This window comes from Rhinopithecus roxellana, chromosome 10 (genome assembly GCF_007565055.1).
Source record: "Rhinopithecus roxellana isolate Shanxi Qingling chromosome 10, ASM756505v1, whole genome shotgun sequence".
In the NCBI taxonomy this organism is placed as follows: Eukaryota; Metazoa; Chordata; class Mammalia; order Primates; family Cercopithecidae; genus Rhinopithecus; species Rhinopithecus roxellana.
The window spans coordinates 57,145,093-57,171,320 of record NC_044558.1 but is presented as its reverse complement, the minus strand read 5'-3'; the positions used below and the strand labels follow the sequence as shown (position 1 = coordinate 57,171,320).

General features: G+C 52.2%; 2 protein-coding genes and 1 long non-coding RNA gene across 3 annotated transcripts; 2 read left to right on the top strand and 1 right to left on the bottom strand.

Annotated features, from left to right (window-relative positions):
* Positions 1-272: 272 nt before the first annotated feature.
* LOC104670582 lies at positions 273-4,549 on the bottom strand. Its single transcript, XR_749157.1, has 3 exons — positions 4,377-4,549; positions 2,110-2,302; positions 273-1,316 (listed from the first exon to the last, which is right to left on the bottom strand). It is a non-coding gene; the product is annotated as an uncharacterized LOC104670582 (long non-coding RNA).
* Positions 3,664-11,798, top strand: HOXC13 (homeobox C13). The gene is made up of 2 exons (XM_010373883.2): positions 3,664-4,548; positions 10,253-11,798. The coding sequence occupies exons 1-2, from the start codon at positions 3,813-3,815 to the stop codon at positions 10,507-10,509; spliced, it is 993 nt and encodes a 330-aa protein (XP_010372185.1). The 5' UTR covers positions 3,664-3,812; the 3' UTR covers positions 10,510-11,798.
* An 8,350-nt stretch (positions 11,799-20,148) lies between these two features.
* On the top strand, positions 20,149-24,173 carry HOXC12 (homeobox C12). Its single transcript, XM_010373882.2, has 2 exons — positions 20,149-20,773; positions 21,560-24,173. The coding sequence occupies exons 1-2, from the start codon at positions 20,170-20,172 to the stop codon at positions 21,796-21,798; spliced, it is 843 nt and encodes a 280-aa protein (XP_010372184.1). The 5' UTR covers positions 20,149-20,169; the 3' UTR covers positions 21,799-24,173.
* Positions 24,174-26,228: the final 2,055 nt, after the last annotated feature.

The following is a 26,228-nucleotide window of genomic DNA, read 5'->3' as shown; positions in this document are numbered from 1 at the left end:
GAATCAGGGACACAGCAACGCCATTTCTTTCATCCTTCTCCCTAGTCTAGCACTGAAGCTACACCCAGCCCTCAAATGTGTGCATCAGGCTTGCACCCTCCGCTTGCAAATGTTGCTAAGTTACACCTCTGACTTCATCTTAGATACAGTGGGGCATGAATTCCACCCGTTAACTTCAGAAAGACACAGATATTTGCTTCTTCGTTTTTCTATATTTTCCTGGGGGATGTCTTCGTAAGTAGAGTAGGAAAAACATGTCAATTAAAAGTGTATACAGACAGACAAGCAGAGACTTTTATTTGCATACAGAGGATTTAGGCAGAGAGCTGGTTATCTTTAGGAACACATTTGGGCTGTGTCCACAAGGCCGTGTGCTGACACAGTGCAGGCAGCCTGCACCCATCCCTAAACCCACAGGCACGCACGCACGCGCGCGCGCACACACACACACAAACACACACTTCCCGCGAAAAGGTACATTAAATATCTCCTTTATGTGTTGGAGCATTTAAAAGAAAACATTTCAGAGTCGAACTTAGCCGAGAGCTCGGTGCATGGACGGTAGCTGAGGGTAGAGTGGCTCCTGCCGCTCCGCGATGTAGAAGTCCCTTTGAAAAAGCAGCCGGGAGCAGAGCCGGGGCTTCCCGACGAGGCTGAGGAGCTGTTTTCCATTTTCCTTCCGTATAATTAAATGCTCCGTCTTTTTCCGCATACCAGCAGCTGGATTTTCTCTAAACTTCATCCACAGTCAAACCTCACCGCCTAATCCCCGAAGGCCAGCGGGGCGAGCCCGGGTGAGCACTGCAGCCGAGGGTTTCAGCGCCAGGCCCTAGAAAGGCTTTCTAGGGCGAGATCGCCTTGGAGATGTAATTACTACGTTTCTAGTGGTGCATATTCTCCTGGAGTGTTTAATTTGATTTTATTTGTGTCTCAGCGAGAGCCACATTTTTTTTCGGGGGAGGGGAGAGAAACCACCCCAGGCTTAAAGTTAATTAACCAGCAAGGCTTTACTTTCCACCGTCCTCCTGCAAGCTCTTTCTTCGGCGCCTCCCTCCCCGATCCCGGCGCTCCAGACTTGGAGACTGCGTTTGCAGGCGCGAAAGGTCTTGGGGAACCAAGCGAAAGAAGAGGGAATTGTTCAGAGCACGCGGACTTCCTCAGTCGCCTTTACTGCGCTTAGTCCAAAATTTCCCCTCCAGCCTTCCCACTCCTCCAAGTCGCTTTGGAGGCCTACGACTTCGGCTGGTCTTCTTGAGGAAGAGGACTATGGTTCCCTTTCTTTCTTCTCGCCACTACATTTTGGCCGCATAGTGCTCCTAATAAATGGAATTGTAAAGTTGCTGGGTTAATTAAATCTGTATCTCATTGCAATAGGAATAGTTAATGCCCTTATATAAACCTGGAAAAGACCATACTATTAATTTTATTTATTGCTTGGCCACCCTGCACCCAGATCCTTCACGCCGTTCTGGTTCCTACTCCCGCCATTCCGGTTCCTCCTCCCAAAGGCTGGAGATGTGTCTTTGAGTTCTGGCCCACGGAAAACGGGTCCGGCTTTGGGCCTGACCAGGGAGGGGGCCCCAAGAATGGGATGGGCATTTCAGGCCCTTTGTTTCTCCTGGCAGTCCCGCAGAACCCTGTCCACAGCGCCCCAGTTCTTCCACCTGGGCGCAGCACTTCGCAGAAGGGGAGGCCAGGATCTGGGTTCCATCTTTACTACCCGCGGCTGGAAAAAGACAGGCCTCCACCCCCCCACCCCCACCAGCCAGGCCTTAGGCAAGGGGGCCAAGGTCACACGACCCAGTCTAGACTTGGCCAGGCCCTGTTTGCTCTCCTCGTTTTACCTTGACCTTGGACTCCAGCAGCAGGATAAGCAGTTTCCTAGCAGAGCCGGCTCCCGTCAAGACCCTATCTTCCACTGGGCTCATCTCTCCTCGCCCCTCCGTCATTGCCCTCAATACACACTTGAGCTGGTCTCCTTATGTCTCAACCCTCTTTCTGTTGTATTTTTCCTCCTACTGCCAGCCCAGCCCGCAGCCTGCTTTCCGAACTCTGAGCTGACTCTTCTGGCTCAAGATCACGCGGATAAGAATTACTATCCTAATTCACCGATGTCCGAGTGCTCTCAACCGTCAAACACCACCTTCTCCCCACAAAGAGGAGGGTCGCGGCCCGAAGGGGTCTCTGCAGACCTGTCCATTTGCTTTCCATTTGAGGGGTGCAGTGGGTCTGGCTGAGCGAGGCGCTACTGTGTGGCCATGGCCTGTGCGCTGGCTACACACGAGCACTCAGCATTTAAAACCTGTGGCAGAGGCAGGAAAGAAGGAAACGCTGCAGCCCCTTTCCCCTCTTATTTTTCTCTCTTCATTACTATTTCTCAGGGAGGTCCTCTGCTGAAAGGGAACTTGACTCAATTCCACGGACATACTCCCTCAGAAAAGGGTGACTCTATTGAGGCTCCTGACAAGTTGGGAGATTGGGAGGAAAGAAGGGAGAGCTTTTGAAGAATCAGTAAGTTGGTGTTAATTTTTTCTTTGAAATAGGGGGCAGTTTTAGATCATGAAACTATTCCACACTAAAAGAGGGTGACCTAAGAAAGCTGTGGGAGCTCCAGTGAAGGTATTCAAACTGGGGACCAGGCCCCTGAGGGCACAGGTGGGTTCTGCAGGGTCCCCAGAGTGGCGCCAGAGAGGTCCCTCGAAAGCGGTAGCACTGAATCTCCCCCATTTTCCACGTTTTCTTTTGTATAGCTACAGAAGAGAGCGCGCTCTCCTTCGCATCCAGGGCTTTTAGCTTTCCCAGGCTGAATATTACACCCCCGCCACCCGCATTTCTTTAAAAAACCTCACTCTGAGATTTTTTTCTGTTGCATATTTAAATATCAGTCTATTCTATTGTTTTTATTTCCCTCGTTTTATTCTATCTCCATTTATTGCTGAGTATACTCCATTGCTTCACAATCCCCTGCCCCAGGTGATGAATTCTGTATTTGGGGGTTGTCACACCCCTCTCCGCTTGAGAAAAATCCAGCGAGGTAAAGGAGAGTGTCCTTTTCAGACATCTGGGGTTCTGGGGAAAGTGGCTGAAAGTAGGAAATGGAAACACAATCCTGGCATCAAAGGCTCACTACGCGGCATCAGGTTCTTTCCAGCCGCGAGCGGAGGGGAGCTGCCAGGGCTGGAGCGCTCCTGCCTGTTTTCTATTATCTTCATTTATTATTCTTTAAAATCTGGTTTCTTCCCCACCCTTAGCTTCAAGCCCCAATCCAGAGACTTGGGCAGTCACAGTGATCGGTTTGGGGATAGGGGTCCGTCTCCCCCGTGCACATTCTATGCCTAGGAGGAGGCGCCCAGTTACAGCCCTCTCCTCCCTTTGCGTCGGCCAAATTCAGCCTCCCCCACCCCCTCCCTGGGGCCGGCCAGGGGGCGTCTCCCTGTCCCTTTAAATCTCCCAGCTCCCGCCTCCTTTGGCCAACCGAGATCCAATCAGCAGAGACCTTTTTCTTTTCGCCCCGCCCCACCTAGAGGGGAGGGAACCCCAGAAGACCTGACCCGGGCATCACGTGCGCAGAGAGCGTCACATGGGCGCGGGAGGGGTGCTGAGAGGTGGAGGGCGGGAACCGGCGGATTTCTTAATGAAGTCTCACCGCATGCGTAGAGGGAATGTAGGGAGGGAGGTGGAAGCACTAGGAGGAGGGGAGGGGTGGAGAGAAAAGAGGGGAGGGATGGGGGAGGGGAAACAGGAGCGAGGTGTCTCCCTTGCTCGCTGCCTCTGGCAAGTGGAGTTTTTAAAAAGCTCCAGCAGATCATGTCATGACGACTTCGCTGCTCCTGCATCCACGCTGGCCGGAGAGCCTTATGTACGTCTATGAGGACAGCGCGGTGGAGAGCGGCAGCGGCGGCGGCGGCGGAGGAGGAGGCGGCGGCGCGGGCGGAGCGGGGGGCGGCTGCAGCGGAGCGAGCCCCGGCAAAGCCCCGAGCATGGATGGTCTGGGCAGCAGCTGCCCGGCCAGCCACTGCCGCGACCTGCTTCCGCACCCAGTGCTGGGCCGCCCGCCCGCTCCCCTGGGCGCCCCTCAGGGCGCCGTCTATACGGACATCCCTGCCCCGGAGGCGGCGCGCCAGTGTGCCCCGCCGCCCGCGCCCCCCACCTCGTCCAGCGCCACCCTGGGCTACGGCTACCCCTTCGGGGGCAGCTACTACGGCTGCCGCCTGTCGCACAACGTGAACCTGCAGCAGAAGCCTTGCGCCTACCACCCGGGCGATAAATACCCAGAGCCGTCGGGCGCCCTGCCGGGTGACGACTTGTCCTCCAGGGCCAAGGAGTTCGCCTTCTACCCCAGCTTTGCCAGCTCCTACCAGGCGATGCCCGGCTACCTGGACGTGTCGGTGGTGCCCGGGATCAGCGGGCACCCGGAGCCGCGTCACGACGCTCTCATCCCCGTCGAAGGCTACCAGCACTGGGCTCTCTCCAATGGCTGGGACAGTCAGGTGTACTGCTCCAAGGAGCAGTCGCAGTCCGCCCACCTCTGGAAGTCTCCCTTCCCAGGTAAGGACGGGACCTGAGCACCGCCGCCGCCGAGGACCCCTCCCCGCCCTGCCTGCCCCGGGGCTCCGCGCCCCAGCCACCCCCGCCGTCTGGCCCCGGCGCGCCCGCTCGGCTGGGCTGCCTATGGAGCCGGCCGGGCGAGCTGCACTGAGGAATGCGCTGGGGAAGAAATCTGCTCCGACACGTTCTCTGTAGCTGCCCGGCCGAGAATGAAGCAATCACAGGCGCCCGAACGCCGGGCCGCCGGCTCTGCTCCGTTCGGTGGCTCGCCTCCGCCTCCCCTCCCCGGCTCCAGCCTCCCGCCGGGCTCTTGGCCCCTTAACCCGCTTCCGGCCAGGGATGGGGGCAGGGTGGGCCTATAGTGCCTTGGAATCCAGGACAAAACCCCCAACCTACCGAATAAGTGGGGAGGGGGGAGAATAAGAACCCCCACTTTCTTTGACAAAATTTGCAGGATCGTTCAGGCAGTAGACAGTATTTTTTAAATAGGGGACTAATTTGCTGGGGTCTACAGAAATGTGGAATTTCTTTTTTTCCTTTCTTGACATATTTAAAAATCTGGCCACGAATTTCCTGATTGTTGAGGGAACAGAAGATCCAAAATCTCTGGAGAGGGAGTGGAGAGGAGGCTCGAATCCCTCCCTAGCAATGTAAAGTTTTCCTTGCCTCTCTGGTATATTGAGCTCAAATTTATAGACATTTCCACTGCCAACTCCCCCATATGTGGTCGAGAAAGAGAGTTAGTAATTGGTGCCCCAAACACAGAAAGAAGGGCGTGGGGATGAGAAATGGGAGAGGAAGACCTGTTCAGGGGCTTCTGGGGTCCAGGCCAGGCTGGGAACCCCTTGGTCTTGTCTGGCTAAGTACCCTAAGTGAGAATTCATTCCCCTCTTGTTCGGTCTCCAGTTGAAGAGAGAAAGGATCCTGCAAATCCCACCGCTCTCCTTACAAGACCAGTCCCAGGTTTCCCAAAACCACACCAAGAGCTTTGGATCCTGCCCTGTGCTGAGAAATCAGGATTCCAGTCTAGGGAGTCAGGTATTTGAGTCTGTTCTCCCTGTAAGAAGAGCTCAGTGGGAGAGCGTTCTCCCTTCTGATACCTACAGAGGTCTTTGGGGGCTGGGGGCCCAGGGCAGCCACAGATGTCTCCCGACAGTGCCCAGCTCCCCGACCAGTTCCACATGCCAGGCTCAGGAATGTTTTCCTTGGAAAGAATAGACCCAAAGACCTCGTAAGGGTGGGCCTGAAATTCCTCTGCATCCGGAATTGGAGGCAGAGGTAGGTGGTTTAAAAAATAATTACCGAATGATATTAGAGAGTGTAGCAGATAACATTCTTGTGAATATTATGAAATTACTTAGTATAACACAACTCAATACCAGGGTATGACCTACACTAGGCACCGTGACTTCTGATCGCCAGAATTAAGGATGGTACAATTTTAGTACATGGTATTGTGCATCACCTACCCTGTATTGGCTATAATATTTTTACATAATATGATTTCTTTTATTAACTACCTAATATGAAATATACCATAATACATTTCTAGAAGATAGGCAATTCACATGTTCGTAATATAGCAATGTATTTTAGAGAGATGGCCCTTTAATTCTCTATCTCGCCAAAACACAAAGCTTCTTAGGAGATTGGGGTGCAGCAGGAATTCCTGGGGCAGGGAAGCCAATGGGCTATGCCAAGAGGCTAAGGGGTAAGGGAGCAGGTGCCCACCAAACCCACTGTGGATGGGGGCACAGGCCCATAGCAATGTGCAATGGGTTTAGAGTGAAGAGGTAGAAGAGAAGGAGCTGTTCTATGTATGAATGTGGTGTGGAGTAGGGGTGAAGGATTGGAGAAAAGCTGAGAAATATCTTTGAGCAAAATAAACATCTCAAAGATTCCCAGGAAAACAAAACAAAACAAAACAAAACAAAAACAACCTCCACTAAAAATAAATACTTTTTTGATCACAGCCTCCTAGAGAAAAATAACTTTGAAATAAAAAACTATAGCCCAATTGAGATTTAATACACTTGCAAATTATGGCATGGAAATGGATATAAAACCTAGCATGCCTCAGCAGCTATGTGCTCCCACAATCCCCGTGTGGAAATAGAATTGGACTGATGTATCAGTGAGTGCAGAGGTACAGGCAAGAGGCAGATGAATAAGAAATTATCTTCAGACACTCTCCATCTTTCTACCCACTCAGAGATCTTTTAGAAGTAGTGAGATTTCAAGATAACTCTGTCTATGCAATTGTGGTTTGTTCGGCAACATGTAGGCATAAACACCGCTGTCTCTCTACAGTGCCTCTGGCTCTGAGAAACCTCATCTGTGGCAGTCTGGGCTGGTTTGGGAGATGGAGGCAATTGTTCAGCAAGATCCAGATAATTAGGGCCAAGATGTGTCGTGGCTTCTTCCTTCTCCCAATTATACAGGTTCTTGCTTTATTGCTCTGTTTTTTGTTTTTTGTTTTTTTCTCTCTCTCCCTACGGTGAGTGTAGACTTTTTTTTTTTTTTTTTTTTTTTTTTTTTTTTTTTTTTTGAGAGGAGAGAGAGGCAGAAATTCCAGGAGGGAATCAGAAAGGGAGAAAAAAGAGAGATAGGGTTCAGGAGACAGAAAGAGGGAGAAAGAAACAGTGGGCTCTTTGGGCCATACTAGAAGTCCTTACTGACAAGCCTTTGGATTTGGGTTGGAAAGAGTAGCAAGCTGGATTTCTAGCTGGACAAGGCACTCTTCAGAGCCCAGAGCTTGCTCGTGGGGGGTGGGTGGTCAAGAGTGGGTGGGCTGTGGGGAGCTAAACACAGGGGCCCCCAAGCCCAAAAAGAAAGCCATGGCTGAGCATTGATATGATTTTTATTTACTCCTCAAAGGTGTCTATTAGGTTTCCAGGCATGAAATCATTTGTGTATGTGATCTGGATGGAGACTAGGGAAGGGGTGATTGTAAGACTAGTAACTAAGCCCCCACTCACTTTAGGCAGTGTATGCACATCTCCAAGTCTAAGCTACCAGATGTTTCTTCATCTCTACATACCACTTCCTTTCCAGATAAGGCAGCAGACAAAGAAAGGGGGCTTCTTTGAGATGACAAAACTGGAGTTATTTCCCCAGGAGACCAAAACAACCTGCAGTTGGTCTGATCCAGGACAAATTGGCTTAATCAATTCTTGGCATCCTATAGAGAAAAATAACCAGTTTAAACCAGTTGTCTACTTTTTAAACTGATTTTATTTTTTAGGGTTGATTAAATCTCATTGGAAATTTAGAGCTAGAGTTTAGGAAACCAAAATTGGGTAGGTAATTGTAAGAGTTTAAAGAAAGTAAAGTAAAAAATTAGGGACAATTATCTGGCTAATTCAGAAACAAAAGCCCACCTTTACCCTACTTTATTCTTCTCCAGGGAAAAGGAGGTGTTTTAAAGCTGGATTGTATCAGCTGGCCTATTTCCATTTTAAAACTTACTGTATCATTTTGAGAGTCAGAAAGTCTGCCTTTAAAATCTGGTTCTGCCACTTAGATTATTTTACCCACTCTGAGCCTCAGATTCCTGATCTTGTAAAATGAGTTTAACAAAATAAGCCTGAAAAAATGTTCTGAGGATTAAAAACAACAATAACAACAACAAAAGCAACAAACTCCTGGTATCACTACTTACCCTTTTCATTTTATTCTTGTCAACAAATCATCAGTTCCCCAAATCATGGTTATGTCTGTAAGAGTAAAACAAATTTGAGAACTGAGAGATTTAAAGACAAAAGGTCTTGTTCAAAAACAAATCCTTTTTAACCTAAAGGATCCATACTGTTTAAATAAAGTTATTTTGTTTTTAAGATTTTTTTTTTTTAAATCATGGTTTATTCACACAGAGGCAGAGAAAAATGCCAGGTCCAACAGTTTTCCTGAGAAATTGTCACCAGAAGACAGTCAAACAAGGCCATGGGACCCCCTGTCTCCCATTTTCTTCCTGAGCATTTTATTTTCTCCTGTGTATCACTGTGACACTACTCTTCCCACTGTGTATAGATAAGAGTCCCTGAGAGAAAGCAGACCCAATGGGGATGGGTACAGGGAAAGTGTTTTGTGAGGGTGGGATGGGAACAAACATTTCAGAAAGAACTATGTGTCTTCCCTCTGGGCTGTGTCTATAGTTTCAAAAGGCAGTAAGAATGAAGGGGAAACCCCAAATATTCAGCCCTCCTCATTAGCTTTCACCTAAAGTCTAATAATTACATGGAAAAAATTGAGGACTGAGCTATCCAGATAACCTCCCTAGTTCCCCACTTCCCCTTGAAAGTATTGCTGTGACCTTTATTGACAGGGATGAGGGTGGAGTAGAAAATGGAGTTAGAAGTGATATATATTGGTTTTAGTTTCTGTGAAATTCTCAGAGCCTAAAGAAACAGAACTGGTGATATTGGTTTGGATGACAGGTATCTAGGGTATACGATTATGGTTGGTGTATGGGATGTAGACAGTTTCCTTCAGCCATGAAGGAATGGAGAGGGAAGGGGGTTGGAACAGAATTTGCCCTGTTTTGGTGGGACTGTGGTGTGGACCCCCTACTTCTAGCGACACCTGATTCCCTATATCTCAGATTCAGGACCCCCCACCTTGGGTGTTGTTAGGTGGTTCACAACATTGGACCCCAATTCCTAGAGTGTGGACCTCCAAGCAGGCTTGCTTCACCTGGACACTTATCTTCTATCTGTGCCTCACATCCCTAACATAGGGCCACTGTCCAAAGGCATGAAGACCCATCTGGTGATCTGGGCCCACTGAAGCTGACCCCCTGCCTGCCGTGCCCTCCCTGAAACATATAGCAGAATGTCTTCCTCTGACAACGGGGCAGAATATAAACTAATAAGCACCCAAACGATCTAACTCAGGAAGGAGGGATTTTTCTGAATATCTGAAATTCTGCAAGCATGGCAGGCCAGGCTGGAACTTGGAGGGCCCCTTCTAAGCGTACAAGGATCCTAATATCGAGTGCTGTGCAGAGCCATATTGGGGTCTGAAACAAAAGAGAAAATCAGTAATACCGAACCCATGTTTATTTATTTATTTATTTATTTTTTATTTTTTATTTTTTTTTGAGACGGAGTCTCGCTCTGTCGCCCAGGCTGGAGTGCAGTGGCCGGATCTCAGCTCACTGCAAGCTCCGCCTCCCGGGTCCACGCCATTCTCCTGCCTCAGCCTCCCGAGTAGCTGGGACTACAGGCGCCCGCCACCTCGCCCGGCTAATTTTTTGTATTTTTTAAGTGGAGACAGGGTTTCACTGTGTTAGCCAGGATGGTCTCGACCTCCTGACCTTGTGATCCGCCCGCCTCGGCCTCCCAAAGTGCTGGGATTACAGGCTTGAGCCACCGCGCCCGGCCCCATGTTTATTTTTTTAATTGATACTGTGTTCATCATGGATGTTTTTGTATTCGTTTTGCTTTTGTAAACGTTGCATTAAAATATCGTCTTGATTACTGAATTTTTGGCGCCCCCTCCCTTAAACCTTGAGCCCAGTGGCCTCACCATAGTTGTGGTCTTGCTAAAATAACAGAAATGAAAAGCATTTGGGACTTCACTATGCAGAGCAATCCTCTGGCCCCGTTGAGCCCCTGCCAGAACTCTGTGCGTAGGCAGCCTCGGGTCCTCTAGGCCAGTCCAGCCGCGTGCCTCACTTCTTCTCCCTTGCCTTATCTCCCCGCAGACGTGGTTCCCCTGCAGCCCGAGGTGAGCAGCTACCGGCGTGGGCGCAAGAAACGTGTGCCCTACACTAAGGTGCAGCTGAAGGAGCTAGAGAAGGAATACGCGGCTAGCAAGTTCATCACCAAAGAGAAGCGCCGGCGCATCTCCGCCACCACGAACCTCTCTGAACGCCAGGTAACCATCTGGTTCCAGAACCGGCGGGTCAAAGAGAAGAAGGTGGTCAGCAAATCGAAAGCGCCTCATCTCCACTCCACCTGACCACCCACCCGCTGCTTGCCCCATCTATTTATGTCACCGCTTTGTACCATAACCGAACCCACGGAAAGATGCTGCGCGGGTGCAGAAGAGTATTTAATGTTAACGAGAGAGAAGAACCGCGCCGCCCGGAGGCAGAGGGGCTCCATGGCCGCAGTGGGCCATCCCCAACTCCCTATCCCATCCCCAGCCTCCACCCCCATCCAGATGGGACTCACCCGGCTTCAACAGCTTTGGAAATGGGTCCCGGGTGGGCCGTGGGAGGAAGGCTGTCGACCTCTACTCCTCCTTGTGCTCACCTTGCCAGAAAGTCCAGTGGCAGCGCAGAGCCCAGTCATTCCAACCAAAGCAGGGTTGGGGAATCCCGAATGGCCCCAATTCTTGCCTCATCCTATCACCAGGCTAGTAGAGGACCCTCCCTAAGGGCGCAGCTTCAGCGCAGGATCTGTCCAGCTCATACTTTCCTTCGCTGTCCCTCTCGCACTCCTTAGGCAAGATTTCCCAGTAAAAATTTTCTGTGCATATTTTAAAAGTCGTGTTAACATTCATGATAATTATGAGGGATCTGGCAGCGTGATTGGAGTATGGATGGTTCCGTAAAAGCTGGAATCAACGCAGCCCCTACGCTCCATCCCAACCAAGAAACTGCATTTCTTGGGGCCAGGTGGGGGCTGCCTTTGCCCCACTGCCTCCCCCGTTCTGCTCTCTCAGTCAACATGTGGAAATCCAAGGAGGACAAAGACTCCAGCCACGCTGCTAAATAGGGCTTCTCTCTCCTCTCTCTTTCTCTCTCTAGGTGGTAAGGTTGGGGATTAGGCCAGGCACAGAAGCAGAACTTTTTTCTAAGGATAAACATCTCTTCCAAGAGGATGGAGAATGGGTTTCTCAACAAAGTCCCTTTCCAGTCACCTTTCCATCAAGGCACTAGCTCCGGAGGGACTCCTCACACTTTCACTTTTACTGATTTCCAGAGGAAAGCTAGAGGAACTAGTTCAGGAGGCAAGAAGATCTGGCCCTCAATTAGCTAAATGAGCTAAATGTAGATGCTGCCTAACAGTTCCCTCCTCAAAGACCACCTTGGTGCTGTGGGGGTCCTTTGCCTCTTCCCTTCCCACTGGTGCATTACAAAACAGTGTTCTTTTGAAATGTTCATCAGAAATAGGCTTTTTTTTTTTAAATGTTGTGTATCTGTATATAGTATTGTGATGTCTGAATGACAATGTACTGAATGCAAAAAGGAAAAAAACCCCCACAAACATGTTTTTAAAATAAAATATCTTTTTTTGCCTTGATTTTATTGCCTAGATTCTTTCTGAAGTCTCTTCTGTTCACTGGCTCTTCAGGACAGTCTACTATGCCCTGATTCTGCCAGAATGATCGGGGGCAGAGTATAGACATCACTCCCAGCTGGGTAGATTCCAAACCCTTGTTTTGCTCCACTTAAGTTTTTGAGTTATCTATACCATCTATATAGGAGAAAACTTCCCATCCTGACGCCCAACTTAGTTGAGTGTATGTTGAGGAAGGAAAGATGTAATTGGTGACTGAAAGGCCTGGAAGCAGGTGAGTGACAAAAATACATTGATGGTCACTGATTAATAATTGGGGCTCAGATCTGTTTCTGGGTACTGAGAAAATGGCATCCCAGCTGGGAAGTGGGTGAGGTAAATGTGGTGGCCGGCGGCAGCGGGGAACTAACCTTAGGCTCCTGGTGCCCTATGGCCCCCAGAGGGCCCCAGATACATTCAGCCAGTTCAGGACTGGAGTTGGGGCTGGGTTGGGGTCAGCACAGCCTGGCAGGGCACCTTCAAGCTCAGCTTTTCCTGGCTGTACTATTTTCTTCCCCCCACTTAACCTATGCAGAGAGGCTGAGCTGCTAGGACGCCTTTGGCCCCCAGTTTGCCAAACCGATCCCACTTTTACTCTCCACATTCCTGGGAACCCCAGTCTTCAAGGCAATGAGGAGCCTATGTAGATGCTGCCACTAATTTGTTTTCCTGGTCGTGTCAGTGCCTATCTCCCTATCTGGCAGAGTTAATGAGATCATTAAGTTGTCAGGTTAAGAGACTTTTTAAAAGCAATATAGCCTAAAACAATGTTATCTCAGATTAAATCTTTACTGCAGCAATTTTTATTTATATATAATATTTTTCCTCTCCTGAGACGCAGAAACACTGGAGATGTCAGGTTGGAAATCAGAGTTCTCCGTTCTCCCTTTGCCTGATGGGGCTGAAGCTTTAACAATTTCATTTAAATAAATGTTCCTGGGGGTTAAACACATGCACATTTTGCGCGCGCGTGCGCGCGCGCGCGCACACCCACACCCACACCCACACATACACATGGAGGCTGAGAGACAAAGAACCTGAAGAATTTGCCCTCTGTGGAGGTTCTGCTACTGACGTGGCTGCCAGTGCTTCTGGTCTCAACTCTGGGTTAACTACTAGAGAGCCACACGCTGGGCAGTGGAGATTTGAGGGAGAATTTCCAGGAATAAGGTTCATTCTTAATTCCATCTCTCCTTTATCTCCTCACCCACCATCCCAACCTCTCTCTCCAAATCCCTGGGTTTCCCCTGAGATGAAAGGAGTTGGAGACTGAGTGTGTGTGTTTGGTCAGAAAAAGAAACTGAGCGGACAAGAGGCCTGGGGTTCTCTTACTATGACCCCACCCTTCCTGACTGCTTTGGGTAGTCCCAAGCACAGCTGTAGGCAAACTGGAAATTGGGGATTCTGATTAAAGAGAAGTCTAGAGTTCTCTGAGGAATCCCTCTGCTTCTGCACACAAACCCATTTATAATCATATGAGGTAGTCATCCCATACTGAGGGAACCATCCTAAGGCTCTAGAAGGGAATAATGTAGAAAAAGAAGAGGAGCCAGGCGCAATGGCTCATGCCTGTAATCCCAACACTTTGGGAGGCTGAGGCAGGCGGATTGCTTGAGCTCAGGAGTTTGAGACCAGCATGGAAAACATGGTGGAACCCTGTCTCTACCAAAAACAGAAAAACTTTGCCTGGCATGGTAGTGCATGTCTGTGAAGTCTGAGGTGGGAGGATCTTTTGAACCCTGGTGGGGGGCGGGAGGGTGGAGGTTGCAGTGAGCCGAGATCTCACCATTGCATGCCAGCCTGGGTGACAGAGTGAGACTCTGTCTCGGAAGAAGAAGGAGAAGGAGAAGGAGGAAGAAGAGGAGGAAGAAGAGAGGAGGAGGAGGAGGAGGAAGAGGAGGAAGAGGAGGAGGAGGAAAAAAAAAAAAGAGGAAAGCCTGTGCAGGCACACTACTGATGCATTGGGACACTGGTAAGTCTAACAAGGACTGCAGTTCCTGAGTGCCTGTGAGCCCTCGTGCGGTGCATTAAATATACCCAGATTTATTTTGGAGGAGTATCATGCCTGGATTTATTTGGAGATGACTTTCCCATAAGAGTAAGCAAACATTGTGTGAGTGTGTGTGAGCATGTGTTTTGGGGAGGCACAGTTGTGAAATGTACTATTCTTTCCCTGAATAAGGATTTTTTTCTTCAACACAACTCTGATTGTGTTGATCTCTCACCTTTCCTTCTCCCAAGAATTGGCATGGTCTTTGAGGACTCAATGAGATAGTTCATCTCTTAGTCATGTCTCTAATGTGTCTTTCTCTCCAAGGCCAGTCTCCTAGTGTTTGTGTTAAAAGTAAAATTAGGTATGAAGGAAAATATGAGGGTACCAGGGGGTACAGGGTGATCTGAAGAGCTGGTGAAACCACTGTGTGGAAACACAGACACACAGAGGGACTGAGACTCCTGCTATCTTTCTCGTAATCTGATAGCACTCCCCAATCCCCCTATATCCCTAGGCCAGAGCTGGGAGGCTCAGGCAGCCTAGGGCCTCACAGGACTCTCCATCTGGTGGTCACTCCCCGGGGCTGCCAGAGAGGGCTTCAAGAGATCCTTTGCTGAGCTTGGGGGAAAAACCCTTCCCCACCCACATCTAAGTCTCCAGACAGAGGCCCAGCAGAATGGGCCTTTCAGCTAGCAGTCCCACAGCCCGAACCCACCTGAGAGAACAAGGACAGCAGTTCTTTCGGCAGATCCCTCCATGACTGTCTGCTCCTGAGACCATCTGCTCCTGGGGTTGATCCACAGGCGGCTGGGTCAGCAGTGTGGGGACAGCAGGCCAGTGTGGGTGCAAGGCAGGGACAGGCCCTTGGGGCAGCCGCTATCTCTCTGAACAGCCCTCCCATTGGAGGTGGGGTCCTTGTGGCAGGCAGCCCCTTCAGTGGCTCCATCTGTTCAAAAGAGAACTCCCCACCCTAGGATCTGCCTGGATCTGTCCTGGGTGGTACTGGAGCCTACCCCCAAGAAAACTCCAAGAGTGGTTCAGGCAGATGTGTATCTAGACCTGCACTAGTGGAGAATTGAGGGGCCCTGGGGAGCCAGGGGCTTGTGGGAGGAGGAGGAGGGGGCCAGAGTCTTTTCACAACCAACCAGGCTCTTCCTCTTTTAGCCTTGACCGTGACTAGGTCTTTCTGACCTTGACATCACAGGGAGCACACGGAAGGGGGGGAGGGTGGAAAAGGCCTTGATCTTCCGGTGCCAGCGAAGGGGAGGGCTGCTTGCCCCCTTGATGCGCCATCCCCCTTCCCGCCGGAGCTCGCCGCCTCTGTTTACACACAGAGGAGGTGTCGTCTCCAGTCTAGACAAGGGCGCTAATAACGCCCATAAAAGGCGGCCTCTCCAGAGATGCTCTGGCAACTCCGCTCCCGCGCGCCTGCCGCTGGCCGCTTTATCCACCTCCCCCCGCCCCGCCCTCCTCTGATACCTTGGCGAGGCTGGCGCACGGCCTTGGAGAGGGGGAATCCAGAAGATTTCTAGAGGTTGAGAACTCCTATCCCTCACCCTTATGAACCTCTTCTGTCTCCAAAGGTAAGTGGACTCTCGTTCCTATCCGCGCTCTCCCAGCCCAGCGAGCCCCGGAGTTGGTAGTCCATTCCCCACCCCCAACCGCCTCCAGGGCCCGTTGCTCCCACCCCAATCTGCCCGAGCCCTCCTCCTCTGCCCGGAACTGGGGCCCCGGGCTTGGAAAGCAGTTATATAGCGGTGCTGAGCAGACCCTAAGCAGATCTCAGTTCCTCCCCAGAGCTGGGCCTGGCCAGTGGACAGGGTCAAAGCCAGAAAAGGACGCCGAGGAGCGAGGGCGCACCGGGTAGTCCTCACCCCCTGACCCAGTTTAGAGGTCGGTGGAGACGTCTCTGTTGCATTGCAGGCGGCTGTGGGTGTGGCATTTAATGCGATTTTTTTTAACTTGGTTCCCACACCTTGCCTGACACTCAGTAATTCACTAGGTGGAGGAGATCCTCTGCTGGTGGAGGGGGGAAAATGTCAGAGCTGCAGCCCTATTTAACTGTTAGCGCGCCACCGAAGGAAAAGACAAAACGGGGGAAGGTGGTCCATTTAGGGATGCTCATATTGGGGTGGAGAGATGGCCTCCCAGATGCCCTTGCCTGGGGGCTCTCACCTCCCCCGCATTTTCTGAGAGGCAATCGGGCTGGGATCTTTTGGTGACAGAGGACTAGAGAAGCCGCGGGAAAACTGGAGGAGGTAGGGGCTCCGTTGGCCCCAGGCTACTTGCCTGAGCCTAAAAGCCTGACTGGGCTCTGTCCTTCTGGCTGCAAATCCCTAGAAAGCAGCACCTGGGGAAGGGATTTCCCAATCTGCTCCTTACCTCCCGGGCACCCGCAGGGAGGGCTGGGAGCCAGGTGGGCTCCAACCCCTGAAGGAGTTTGGAAACCACGAAATAGGAGACTGAGCTCCCTACTCTGCCCGCTACCCTTGTTTGAACCCGACAAAAGTCAGGTCCCAAACCCAAGTTGCCCCAAAGAGGCAAGACAGAGAGGGCTGCAGGGTTGAGTGGGCAGGCCCTCCCACTCAGCCCCCCTTTCATCTTCCCTTCTCTCCGCGGGCCAAACCCCTGCTCACACCCCTTCTGGGGCTGAGGCCCAGCCTAATTTGCATACAAGGCAGAACCGCTTTCTGCAAACTAGACAGTGACCTTGAACTGGGCCCCTGCGGCCTCTGGACAGACCATGGGTAAGGCAGTACTGCGTGGAATCACTCCCGACCATGGGTCGGCGGGGGAGCCAGAACGCAGTCGCTCACAGCCGATTCCCCGCGGCCTAAACCTCCAGCAGCCGCGTTGCCTCTGCCACCAGAATCAGCGTAGATTTTATAATTAACTCCTTTCGCCGGGCTCAGCCGCAGTGGAGGCTGCTAGGATGCAGGAGGGATGGAGGCACAGAGAAGGTGTGAGAGAGGCGGCGTTGCATCCAGCTGGAGGAAGAGCTGAGGGACGCAGGCTGCTTTGGTCTTCAAGGAAAACCTTGGACCGCATCCGTGCCTTCAGCTTTAATTAACCCCGAGTTAATGAGCGAGGCTTAGTCGAGCCTGGCCAGCTGCGGCGGGAGCAGTGGTCCAGGGGCCAGCAGGCAGGCCACCGCTCTAGCCTTGTGATTTGATAAATGTGCGGGAGAGTTCGCACCAATCGCTCCGCGGTTCGGGTGCCTCGGCCCCACCACCTACAGTTTGGCGCGTGGTCAGCGAAATGTCGGCGGGTTAAGCCCGGCTGGACACGGCTGCCTCAACGCCTCGGGCGGCGAGTCCCTCCCAGTCTCCTCACCCAGTCCCAGCCTGCTTTCCGCGAGCAGCTCTCACCGAGGCTGGATTTAGATTTGAAGGGTCTCACCCGAGCCTCCCGCCGGCCCCGGGGACCCAGGTTGGGAGCGGCATTTTTGTCTGAGTCCTATTAAAAAACGGGTGCCTGAGCTGCGTGTGTGACGGGTTTCCTTAACCGCAAACAGAGCCTCGGTGGTGCTCCGGAAGGCTGGACGCTTAGATTACCTCGGTCCTTGCCAGGGTCCTGAAAACCCATAGGTTCCCAGTGGGTCTCAGGGAGCAGGACACTAGGGATGCGAATTTTGCTAGTGGTTGTCGGCAGCTCTCCCTGAGAGGAATCAGGGTCAGCTACAGAGAAGGAAGAGGGGTTTGTGCGTGCTTCTTTGCCCGCAGAGTCCAAAACCTGGGGAAAATAGACCCCTTTGATGGGGCTAAATCAGGCTAGAAGAAATGCATGTCTGGAAGAAGGAAGCCTTCACCCAATCTTCATTTCTCCTGTGTTGCATCCGCCGCCCTGTGGCCGCTGCTCCTCGCGCTCAGCGGCCTGGCTCGGGAGGGCAGCGAGCAGAGCTCCCGGCCTGGGATTTGCCTGCTGGGGTGGAGGGAATGGGGAGAGGCTGATTCCTTCCTCTCGGGGTCCCTTTTCTAGGAGATTGGAATTATCTAGGAAGGGAAAAGAGAATGAGGAGAATACTCCACCCCACAAAGGCTAGTGATTATTTGGCAAAGTCCAGCTCCGCATCCCTCACACCAACAATAGCGGCTGAGCACAGAGGCCTGGAGAGCCTGGGCGGAGACCTAGCTGCCCGCACGATGTTCTGATTGAAATCAGCAGCAATATTAAAGTCACACCCTGTTTATCTTTATGACCAAAATAACCCTCAAATAAAATGTTTTTAAAAAACTGAAATTTCAGTGACGCTCATCAATACGGCTCGAGAAGGGGAAATAAGATGTTACAGATGCTGTGACCTGGAATTTGCAGCTGAGGGATGTTCCTCTCCGCAGCCTCGCAGCCCCTTATCAATTAGGCACAAAAAGGCCAATCCAGGCTGAGTCTCCTGCTCATTCCTTGCGGCCACCGGCTCTAACCGAAGGTGACCACTTCGGGTTTGCAGCCCATAGCTTGCCCTAAGTTCCGACAAGTGGGCCTAACGCGGGGCGGCTTCTGGGGGCGGGAGGGGCCAGGCCAGGCCGGGCAGCTAGGCGAGCAGGGGCGGGGAAGGGGAACCGGCCTTGCAGGGCGAGGGGCAGGCACCGAGCTGAGAGCTTCGAACTGCTCCGGGCAGGGCTGCGCCCGCGGGGACACATTTCTGTCGGAGTGAGCAGCTACGGTTTGGGATATGAAATCGCCCGGGGAGCGGTGGAATTCAAAGAATCTGCGTTTCTCTCTGCCGCGTCCTGCAGAGAAGAGAAGGGAGGGAGAGGGAAAAAAAGGGAGAATCTTCTCTGCTTGGGTCCGCTTTAGTAGCTTCGGCTTATTCTCAGGCTTTCTCTGATATTTAACTTTCACCTAAATGGGTTTCTTTTGCATTCTCTCCGACTCTCTGTCTTCAATTTTCTTTCAATCTTCTGGTATTTTTTCGTATTTAGACGTTTACCGAACTATTTATCCAACCCTGTATTACTTAAGCTGTGCATTGGTTAGGAACTCGAAAAATCACATGGAAATTCGAGTGTTTTCTCTATTAGACCCCAAAAGGATACATCTGGTTTGGGGGAGTTTTATTTTGTCTTTCCTTTTAATCCGCTGTGTTCTGTGGACCTAGTTGAGATCAGGTTGTGGTTTTGGAGATGTTGATTATCTCACCAATAGCCAGTATTGCTTCTCGGCCTTCTCTGGAGGGAGCTTCTGAGTTTGCACCATAAATATAATTTCACCCCCCAATAAGATAATCCTTCAAGGTTTTTTTTCCTTCAATCCCAGCCCCCTCAGGAGGCAACCTACTGCGGGCCTCTGCACTGCTATCTGATGGTCCCAGGAGAAGGCTGGGCTGGGTCTGGGGTGCGAATGTCTCCTCCGCAGTGAGAATTAGGCCCCTGTCAGACCAGTTAAGCCCTGTTAGGGGGTCCAAAGATTTCCGCTGCAAAGACTCCAGGAGACCCCCAGAAGCTCCTCAGTCCCCCGGAAATGACAGTAGAAGAGTAGTTCTAGCCCCCAGATTTTCAGGAGCAGGCAGGCAGGTCCATGCGGAGCTAGGCACCTCCTTTCGCTGCATTCTCTGCCTCTCTTCCGCATCCTTCCTCTAGCCGCGAGTGGAAGTGTGAGGCTGGGTGGCTCCCGGTTCCAGCGGAAAACCCGGCATTATCAGTTATCCTTGAGTACTGGGGAAGAAGACTCCAAATGTCTCTCCAAATTCCTGAGGATAAAGAGCTGATAAAGAAGCGTGCAGCAGCAGCTGGGCCTGGGAGAGATAACGGCAGGGAAACCTGTCCTTACCCCCACTTCGCCTCTACTGTAAATAAACCCCGAGCCAAAGGGCTCATCCGTCTCCTTAAACAGCCAGTAAACTTTATATGACACAATATCTAATAGTAATTTATTGGGGAGATATTGTAAATTCCAACGGTTTTAGTTAATAAAGAAACTAATTAAAGAGGGACGGGCTGTGCTTGGCCAGCTGTTGGCGATAAGATAATACATGAAGGGGGTGCAGGTTATAGGGGTGTATATATGCGGGCATTTTTTTGGTGTGTGTATGTTTTTTTTCCCTCTTGCTCCGTGTTGGGCAATTGCTTTACTCTCTGCGTTAGATTATATATTTTTTAAAAAAACCTCAGAATTCAGCAAATAAACCTGCCCCCGCCCTTTGTTCCCCCACTAACCCCCAGGATTGAGGAAGGGGGAAGTTGGAGTTGGTGCGGGATGGTAGGGGGGATCGGTTGTCCCCACCCCTCCCCCTGGCGGCTGCGCCCACGTGAGCGGGGCGGCCAATGGGTGGCCGGTGCAGGTTTAACTATGTTTAATGTCAGATAGCAATAAAGTAGAAGCTGCCGGTCGGGCCCCGCGGAAATGGGCGAGCATAATCTCCTGAATCCCGGGTTTGTGGGGCCTCTGGTAAACATCCACACGGGAGACACCTTCTACTTTCCCAACTTCCGCGCGTCCGGGGCTCAGCTTCCCGGGCTTCCTTCGCTGTCCTACCCACGCCGCGACAACGTATGCTCCCTGCCCTGGCCGTCGGCGGAGCCGTGCAATGGCTACCCGCAGCCCTACCTCGGCAGCCCAGTGTCTCTCAACCCTCCCTTCGGCCGCACGTGCGAGCTGGCGCGCGTGGAGGACAGCAAGGGTTACTACCGCGAGCCGTGCGCCGAGGGTGGCGGCGGGAGCCTGAAGCGTGAGGAGCGCGGGCGCGACCCGGGAGCCGGGCCCGGGGCAGCGCTGCTCCCGCTGGAGCCGTCGGGGCCGCCGGCGCTCGGCTTCAAGTACGACTACGCGGCGGGAGGCGGCGGTGGCGACGGCGGCGCAGGACCCCCGCACGACCCGCCCTCCTGCCAGTCGCTGGAATCCGACTCCAGTTCGTCCCTGCTCAACGAGGGCAACAAGGGCGCCGGCGCAGGCGACCCCGGCAGCTTGGTATCGCCGTTGAACCCCGGCGGCGGGCTCTCGGCCAGCGGTAAGGACCCCGGCCACTCACGCGGCGGATTCAAACCCGACATCTTACCAGGGCGGGCAGAGCAGGACTGAGCTAGGGACGCCTGGGGTAACAGAATGTGTGGCGAGGAAGAGCTTCTTTTAAAATGAAGTGCGGGTGGGGGGAGCCTATAAACATGTAAATACCCCCATAAAATAACTAGAGAGAGTTCCTTTTTCGTCCGCCTGCGGCTGGAGGCGGCAGGGATTCCGGAATTGGGGGATCCTGATGGGGACTCCCCAGGCCTGGGGGTGAGGAGGTAGGGACAGAAAGCCTGGCTCTAGTTCTCCCAGGCGCCTCTCCCTCCACCTTCCCACAGACCCCCATTACTTACATTTCAAAAGAAATGCCAGTGGACACATTTACTCTGCCACTCGCCCATGTCTGTTCTAACTGATCCGGGATCCAGTCCTGAAGGATGTGAGAGGAATGGACCAGGAAATAGGGAAGAAGAAAATTGGGGAGAGGTTTGGGGAGAAAGGAGGGGCAGGGACATAGAAGGGTCATGAATACTGCAGCAGGAGGTAGGGTTGTGGAGGTAAGGGCAAGGAATGAAAGAAAAAAAGAGTAAAGAAGGTGGGGGAGTTGGTGGGGATGGGGGTCTGGGTAGAAGAGGGGATTCAGATGACTGGCGGCAAGCAGAAGGCAGAGAAAGGGCCTGGAGTCCAGGCGTGAGGCCAAGATGAAAGGGTCTGGGGAAGGGCCGAGGGCACTGGACTGGTCACCCTTTGATCCTCTGGCCAACCCCTGCCATTCATCTCCACCCAGGCGCGCCCTGGTACCCGATCCACAGCCGCTCTCGGAAGAAGCGCAAGCCCTATTCGAAGTTGCAACTGGCAGAGCTGGAGGGCGAGTTTCTGGTCAACGAGTTCATCACACGCCAGCGCCGGAGGGAACTCTCAGACCGCTTGAATCTTAGTGACCAGCAGGTCAAGATCTGGTTTCAGAACCGGAGAATGAAAAAGAAAAGACTTCTGTTGAGGGAGCAAGCTCTCTCCTTCTTTTAGCGGGCAGGACACGGGCGCCAGCCCCAGACTGAGCCTGTCCCTGGCAAAGAGCAAAAGAGGGGGCCGCCTAGAACACAGTCCCCGCTTAGAACGCCAGGAGTCTCTGGCAGGCCTTCCCTGGACATCCTCTTGTCTGTTTTGTTCGTGGTTCCCTCCCATACACACCCAAAACACCCTGCCAGGTCCCAGAGAGAAGGGAAGAAACCTAGCCAGGGAGAGCCGAAGCCCGCGGCTGCCCGCGGTTGGCAGGGCCAGGAAGGCTGAGGTGCTACCGGCTGGTTTATTTGAGGCAGGACTGGGGCGCTGCACCTCCGCTGAGGATCTGGAGAAGCCGCGGCCCAAATGTCCCCTTCCTCTACTTCCCTTCCGTGGTCTTAATTCTCTTTGCCTGCAGGAGCAGCAGACAGCAGGGCCAGTGGAACCAAGGCACCCCAACCTCACAGTCGGTGGGGCTAGAAGAGGCTGGGAGTAGAGAGGAGGGTGGAGGGTCAGCAGAGAGAGCTGAGGGGGTCAGGTGGCTCTGGCAGGGCTGGAGGAAGTGGGGAACCAAGGAGGAAGTGTGGTTTGTGAGAAAATGATCAAGACCCAGAGTCTGCTTGGGTCTGGGTTCCCCAGGACATCCAGTGGACTGAAGCTTGGGCGTTTGGCTGGCTGGGCTGTGGACAAGGACTATCAGCCTCATGTTCCCTCTAGGACCAGAACAGTGTCCTGGTCCCCAGCCCTCTCCTGAGCCCCTTGCCCGCACCAGGCGAACATCTGTTCACAGGTGTCCTGCCATCCACTCTTCCGTTGCCTGCGGCGGCTGCCGGCCTGATGCAGCAAGCAGGGACCTGAGACCCCAGAGGACACAGCCTCAGGTTCAGTAGCAGGGGACCTCAGACCCCAGAGGTCCCCACCTGGCTCTCCAGAAAGAAAGTCCAAGAGGCTGTAGATGGGGCTACAGAGCACCACACTGATTGGCCGGGCGAGTTTCTGGCAGCCACAGCGGAGGCCTCTGATTCTCCCTTCCCGGCTGGCGTTCATGGTCATGGCCGCCAGAGGCTGGACCAGAGTAATTTATGAGGCGGGAGGAGAATTCGCCCTTAAAGGGGCTACCAGCCATTGAGGCCCCACTCAACCCCAGTTTCCCAGGCTGGTGACAATGAAGGAGGGGGGTGCTGCAGCCCCCCCACCCACCTCCCTTCTCTCTTTTCCCCGCCCACCCACCCAACATTGCCCTTTGTCTTCAGACTGGCTGCCTCTGCCTCCTGGCCTGCAAACCTCCACAGCCTAGCACATGGACCAGACCAGAGGGAGGGGCACAGCCCTAGAACCCATTGGAGGTCTGAGAATGGCTTCTCTGAGTGGGAAGACCTTTCATCCAGACTCCTTCAGACCCCAGCCCTAGTCCAGTAGATGCTGGGCTAGCTTCAGAGAAAGGAGCAGTGAGAGAACCATCAACCTTTCTGCACTTCATTTTTATCCTTCTCCCCAAGTGTCCCCCAGCCTCCCATCTGCTGTCCCGCCCTTTCCAGGAGAAAGAGGAGTGAGAAGCAGGGCACTGATGGGAATTAACTGCAGCCTGGACAGTGTGAAACTGGCCTGCTGACTTGGAGAGTTTCCCGTATGGGGAGAGTCTCCTCTAACAAACTCTCCAAGGGCAATCCACCGATCTTTTTACTCTCCCACCAGCACAGAGCTTCTGCACAGGCAGAGGCAAAGGCAAACATATACACACAGCTGAGCCCAGCACAGCACTGGGCCCACCCCACTCTCCCTAGTGCACTTGCAAGCAGGCAGCCTCATAGTCCCCACATGGCCCAGCAGAGTGGAGATACAATCACATGCCTCCATCCCCCGCTGGTTATCTGACACCTGACAATTTCCCAGCCACACATACTTGTTTCACCCATGTACAAGTTCCCCCAAATTACCACCACTCCAGCTGTCTGCAGTCTCCTGTGGGCTTCCCCTGGGCATGAAGTCACCCACTGTACCCCCTTTATGCAGCCCTTCCTGCGACCTCTGGGCTCTAGGGTGCTGGATTTGAGCTCTACCACTCCAAACTAACCTGATTCCCAACCTAATAGAGAAGAGAGCCCAGAACACTCCAAAAGGAGTGAGGGGACAAAGATATGCAATATTCTCTCTCCATGTGCTTTAAACTTGACTTCTGTGAGCTTCTCTGTCAATCTGTGTCTTGTTCTCTGTGTCTGTTGCTGGTACCTAGGGTAGTCCCCGTGGATAGTTGCCCTTCCCCTAGCTGCCTCCCCAGCTCTCTGTAGTGTACTCTCCTATTCAAACATCTGTCTTTAGCACGTTTTCCCTTTATACAGTCCTTGTACAGAGTTGCTTCATCATATTAATATTGATAATAATAATAATTAAAACATGAATTATGATTATGTGATTTTTTGAAAACAAAAGTTCTACCCCAAAATAATGGGAGTCCCAGCCTCCTAGCTGTTCTCCACTCTGTTTTCTCCAGCTCAGGTGAATAATAAAAATAATAAATGTATAATAATAATACAGGAAGAGTGGTTGCAGGGGCAACAAAAAATGTATAAGCAACCAAGATCGGTTGATGAGCTACCATCTCCAGTCCCAAGCAATTATAGCAGAGAGAAAATTGGGCGGTAGTAGACTTGGGGGAGGAGAGGGAGCTTTGAGGAGTCATGGGGCCATAAAAATAATGTGGACAGCCTAAAGGAAGTTGAAACCAGCTTCAGAAAAGGAGGTCTGTGCTGCAGGAACTTGACAAATAGAAGCTGGGATGGGGCACTGGTGATCTGAGCTGGATACTGGGGCAGTGAGAGTAACCCGTAATCCAGGGGCTGAGATGGAGTGGGGTTGGTGGGCCTAGAGCTTCAACCCTGTGATCTTAATCCTGTGGCTTCACTCTGAGATGACACTGTGTATTGCAAGATGTTGAGAGGGGGCTAAAGACCCCTTGGAACTGGCAAAATAGGCTCCACCTTTTGAAGCCAGCGACTCTCTCCAGGCCATGCCAGAGGTAAGCCCAGGCCCAGGCCAGTAGTAGAGTCCAGATGTGCTCATGAACCCTCTGCACCTCCACCTACCCCTGCCTTCGGTAAGAAATGCCCTCTCTCTTTCTCACCCTTTTGCCTCTTCCCTCCCCTCGCCCCAGTTACCTTTTCTAACGGTATGGCTCCTATCAAAGGAGTCTTCTCTAAATGACTCGTTCACCCTCCTGAGCCTGTACCGGAATCCTAGGGACCCCCACCAAGTCCAGCCTCTGAGCCACACCTTCTGCCCTGAAATCTCTCTTTCTCTCTTTCTTTCCCTTTCTTTATTCCTATAATTAGAGAAACTAGTGAATGTAGATCAAATACCATTCTCTTTTTTACCCCTAATCCCCAGTTGTTTTGAGAAGCTGAGGGGTATGGACAGGAAGGAAACCCAAAGCCTTAGGGTGCTCATAAAAATGCCCCACAGAGTGCAGCATCCACCGAAGACGGGTAGCTTGGGCAGTCATGAGCTGGGGGAGGGGCCTGGTGATTGAGCCTGGGTCTGGATAGAGGAGGGTAGGAGGAGTCTGAATCCCAGGAAATCCAGGCAAAAGAATATCTGACTCTTATGATGTGTCTACACAGGAAGGATCAACAATAGGGACATCTCTGGCAAAAGAAAAAGAGGGATTTAGGAAGGCAGCAAATAACTGGCCTTTAATTTATTCCCAGAGACACTCCCAATTTGAGAGAGAAGGCACCTAGTTGGGTGGTATCTCTGCAGGTCCAGAGACTCAACGCAAACACTGGGGATGTTGCCAGAGAAGGATGTTGCCTCCTCCTTATGACTGAAAAACAAATCGTTGGGTCTCCCGGCCAAAGAGGAGGTCATGGTTGGAACCGCGATCCCAACACTTAGGGCGCAGCTGAGCTCTCCATCTGGGTGAGGATTTCCTCTATGTTACAACTGTTTGTCCAGTTTAAGCCCCTAAACTACAATTTACTCCACTAACTTTAAGACAAAGCACTCCGTGTCTCTCGCCAGGTTTTGAGGAGCAAGAAAAGGGAAGAAATATCCAGATAATTTAGGTAGACAATAATTCTGCTGTTGCGCGTGTATAAACTTATATTGCCCGAGTGAGTTCTGTATTTGGACCTGGTTATTGTCGCAGTTATTCTGCTCCACTCTGACGTGCACAGAGGAAACTGAGTATTTAAGGCCACTAAGCCGCTATCGAGCCGGCAGCAGATGGGTCTGGCAGTCTGGGTTCTGTGGCTGCTAATGTAGCCGGAAATCCAGCGCGATCGATGGCTGAGACCTAGAGCTGAGCAGGGACCTCTGGCTCCGGTCTGCGAACAAGGCAAACTCCGGGGACTTTTGGTTCCGGCCAGACCAGAGCCCCTGCCCACCCTCCCTGCTATATCCAGGAAAGCAGGAGCGGTTTTTCGGCCCCAGGCCACGCGAGAAACGAACTCTGGAGC

What these genes read in the sequence shown, in the direction of transcription:
- HOXC12 (XM_010373882.2), top strand. Translation starts at nt 20,170, where the DNA reads ATGGGCGAGCATAATCTCCTGAATCCCGGGTTTGTGGGGCCTCTGGTA. An exon ending in CGGCGGGCTCTCGGCCAGCG is followed by an intron (nt 20,774 to 21,559) that starts GTAAGGACCCCG and finishes ATCTCCACCCAG; the next exon opens with GCGCGCCCTGGTACCCGATC.
- HOXC13 (XM_010373883.2), top strand. Translation starts at nt 3,813, where the DNA reads ATGACGACTTCGCTGCTCCTGCATCCACGCTGGCCGGAGAGCCTTATG. An exon ending in CTGGAAGTCTCCCTTCCCAG is followed by an intron (nt 4,549 to 10,252) that starts GTAAGGACGGGA and finishes ATCTCCCCGCAG; the next exon opens with ACGTGGTTCCCCTGCAGCCC.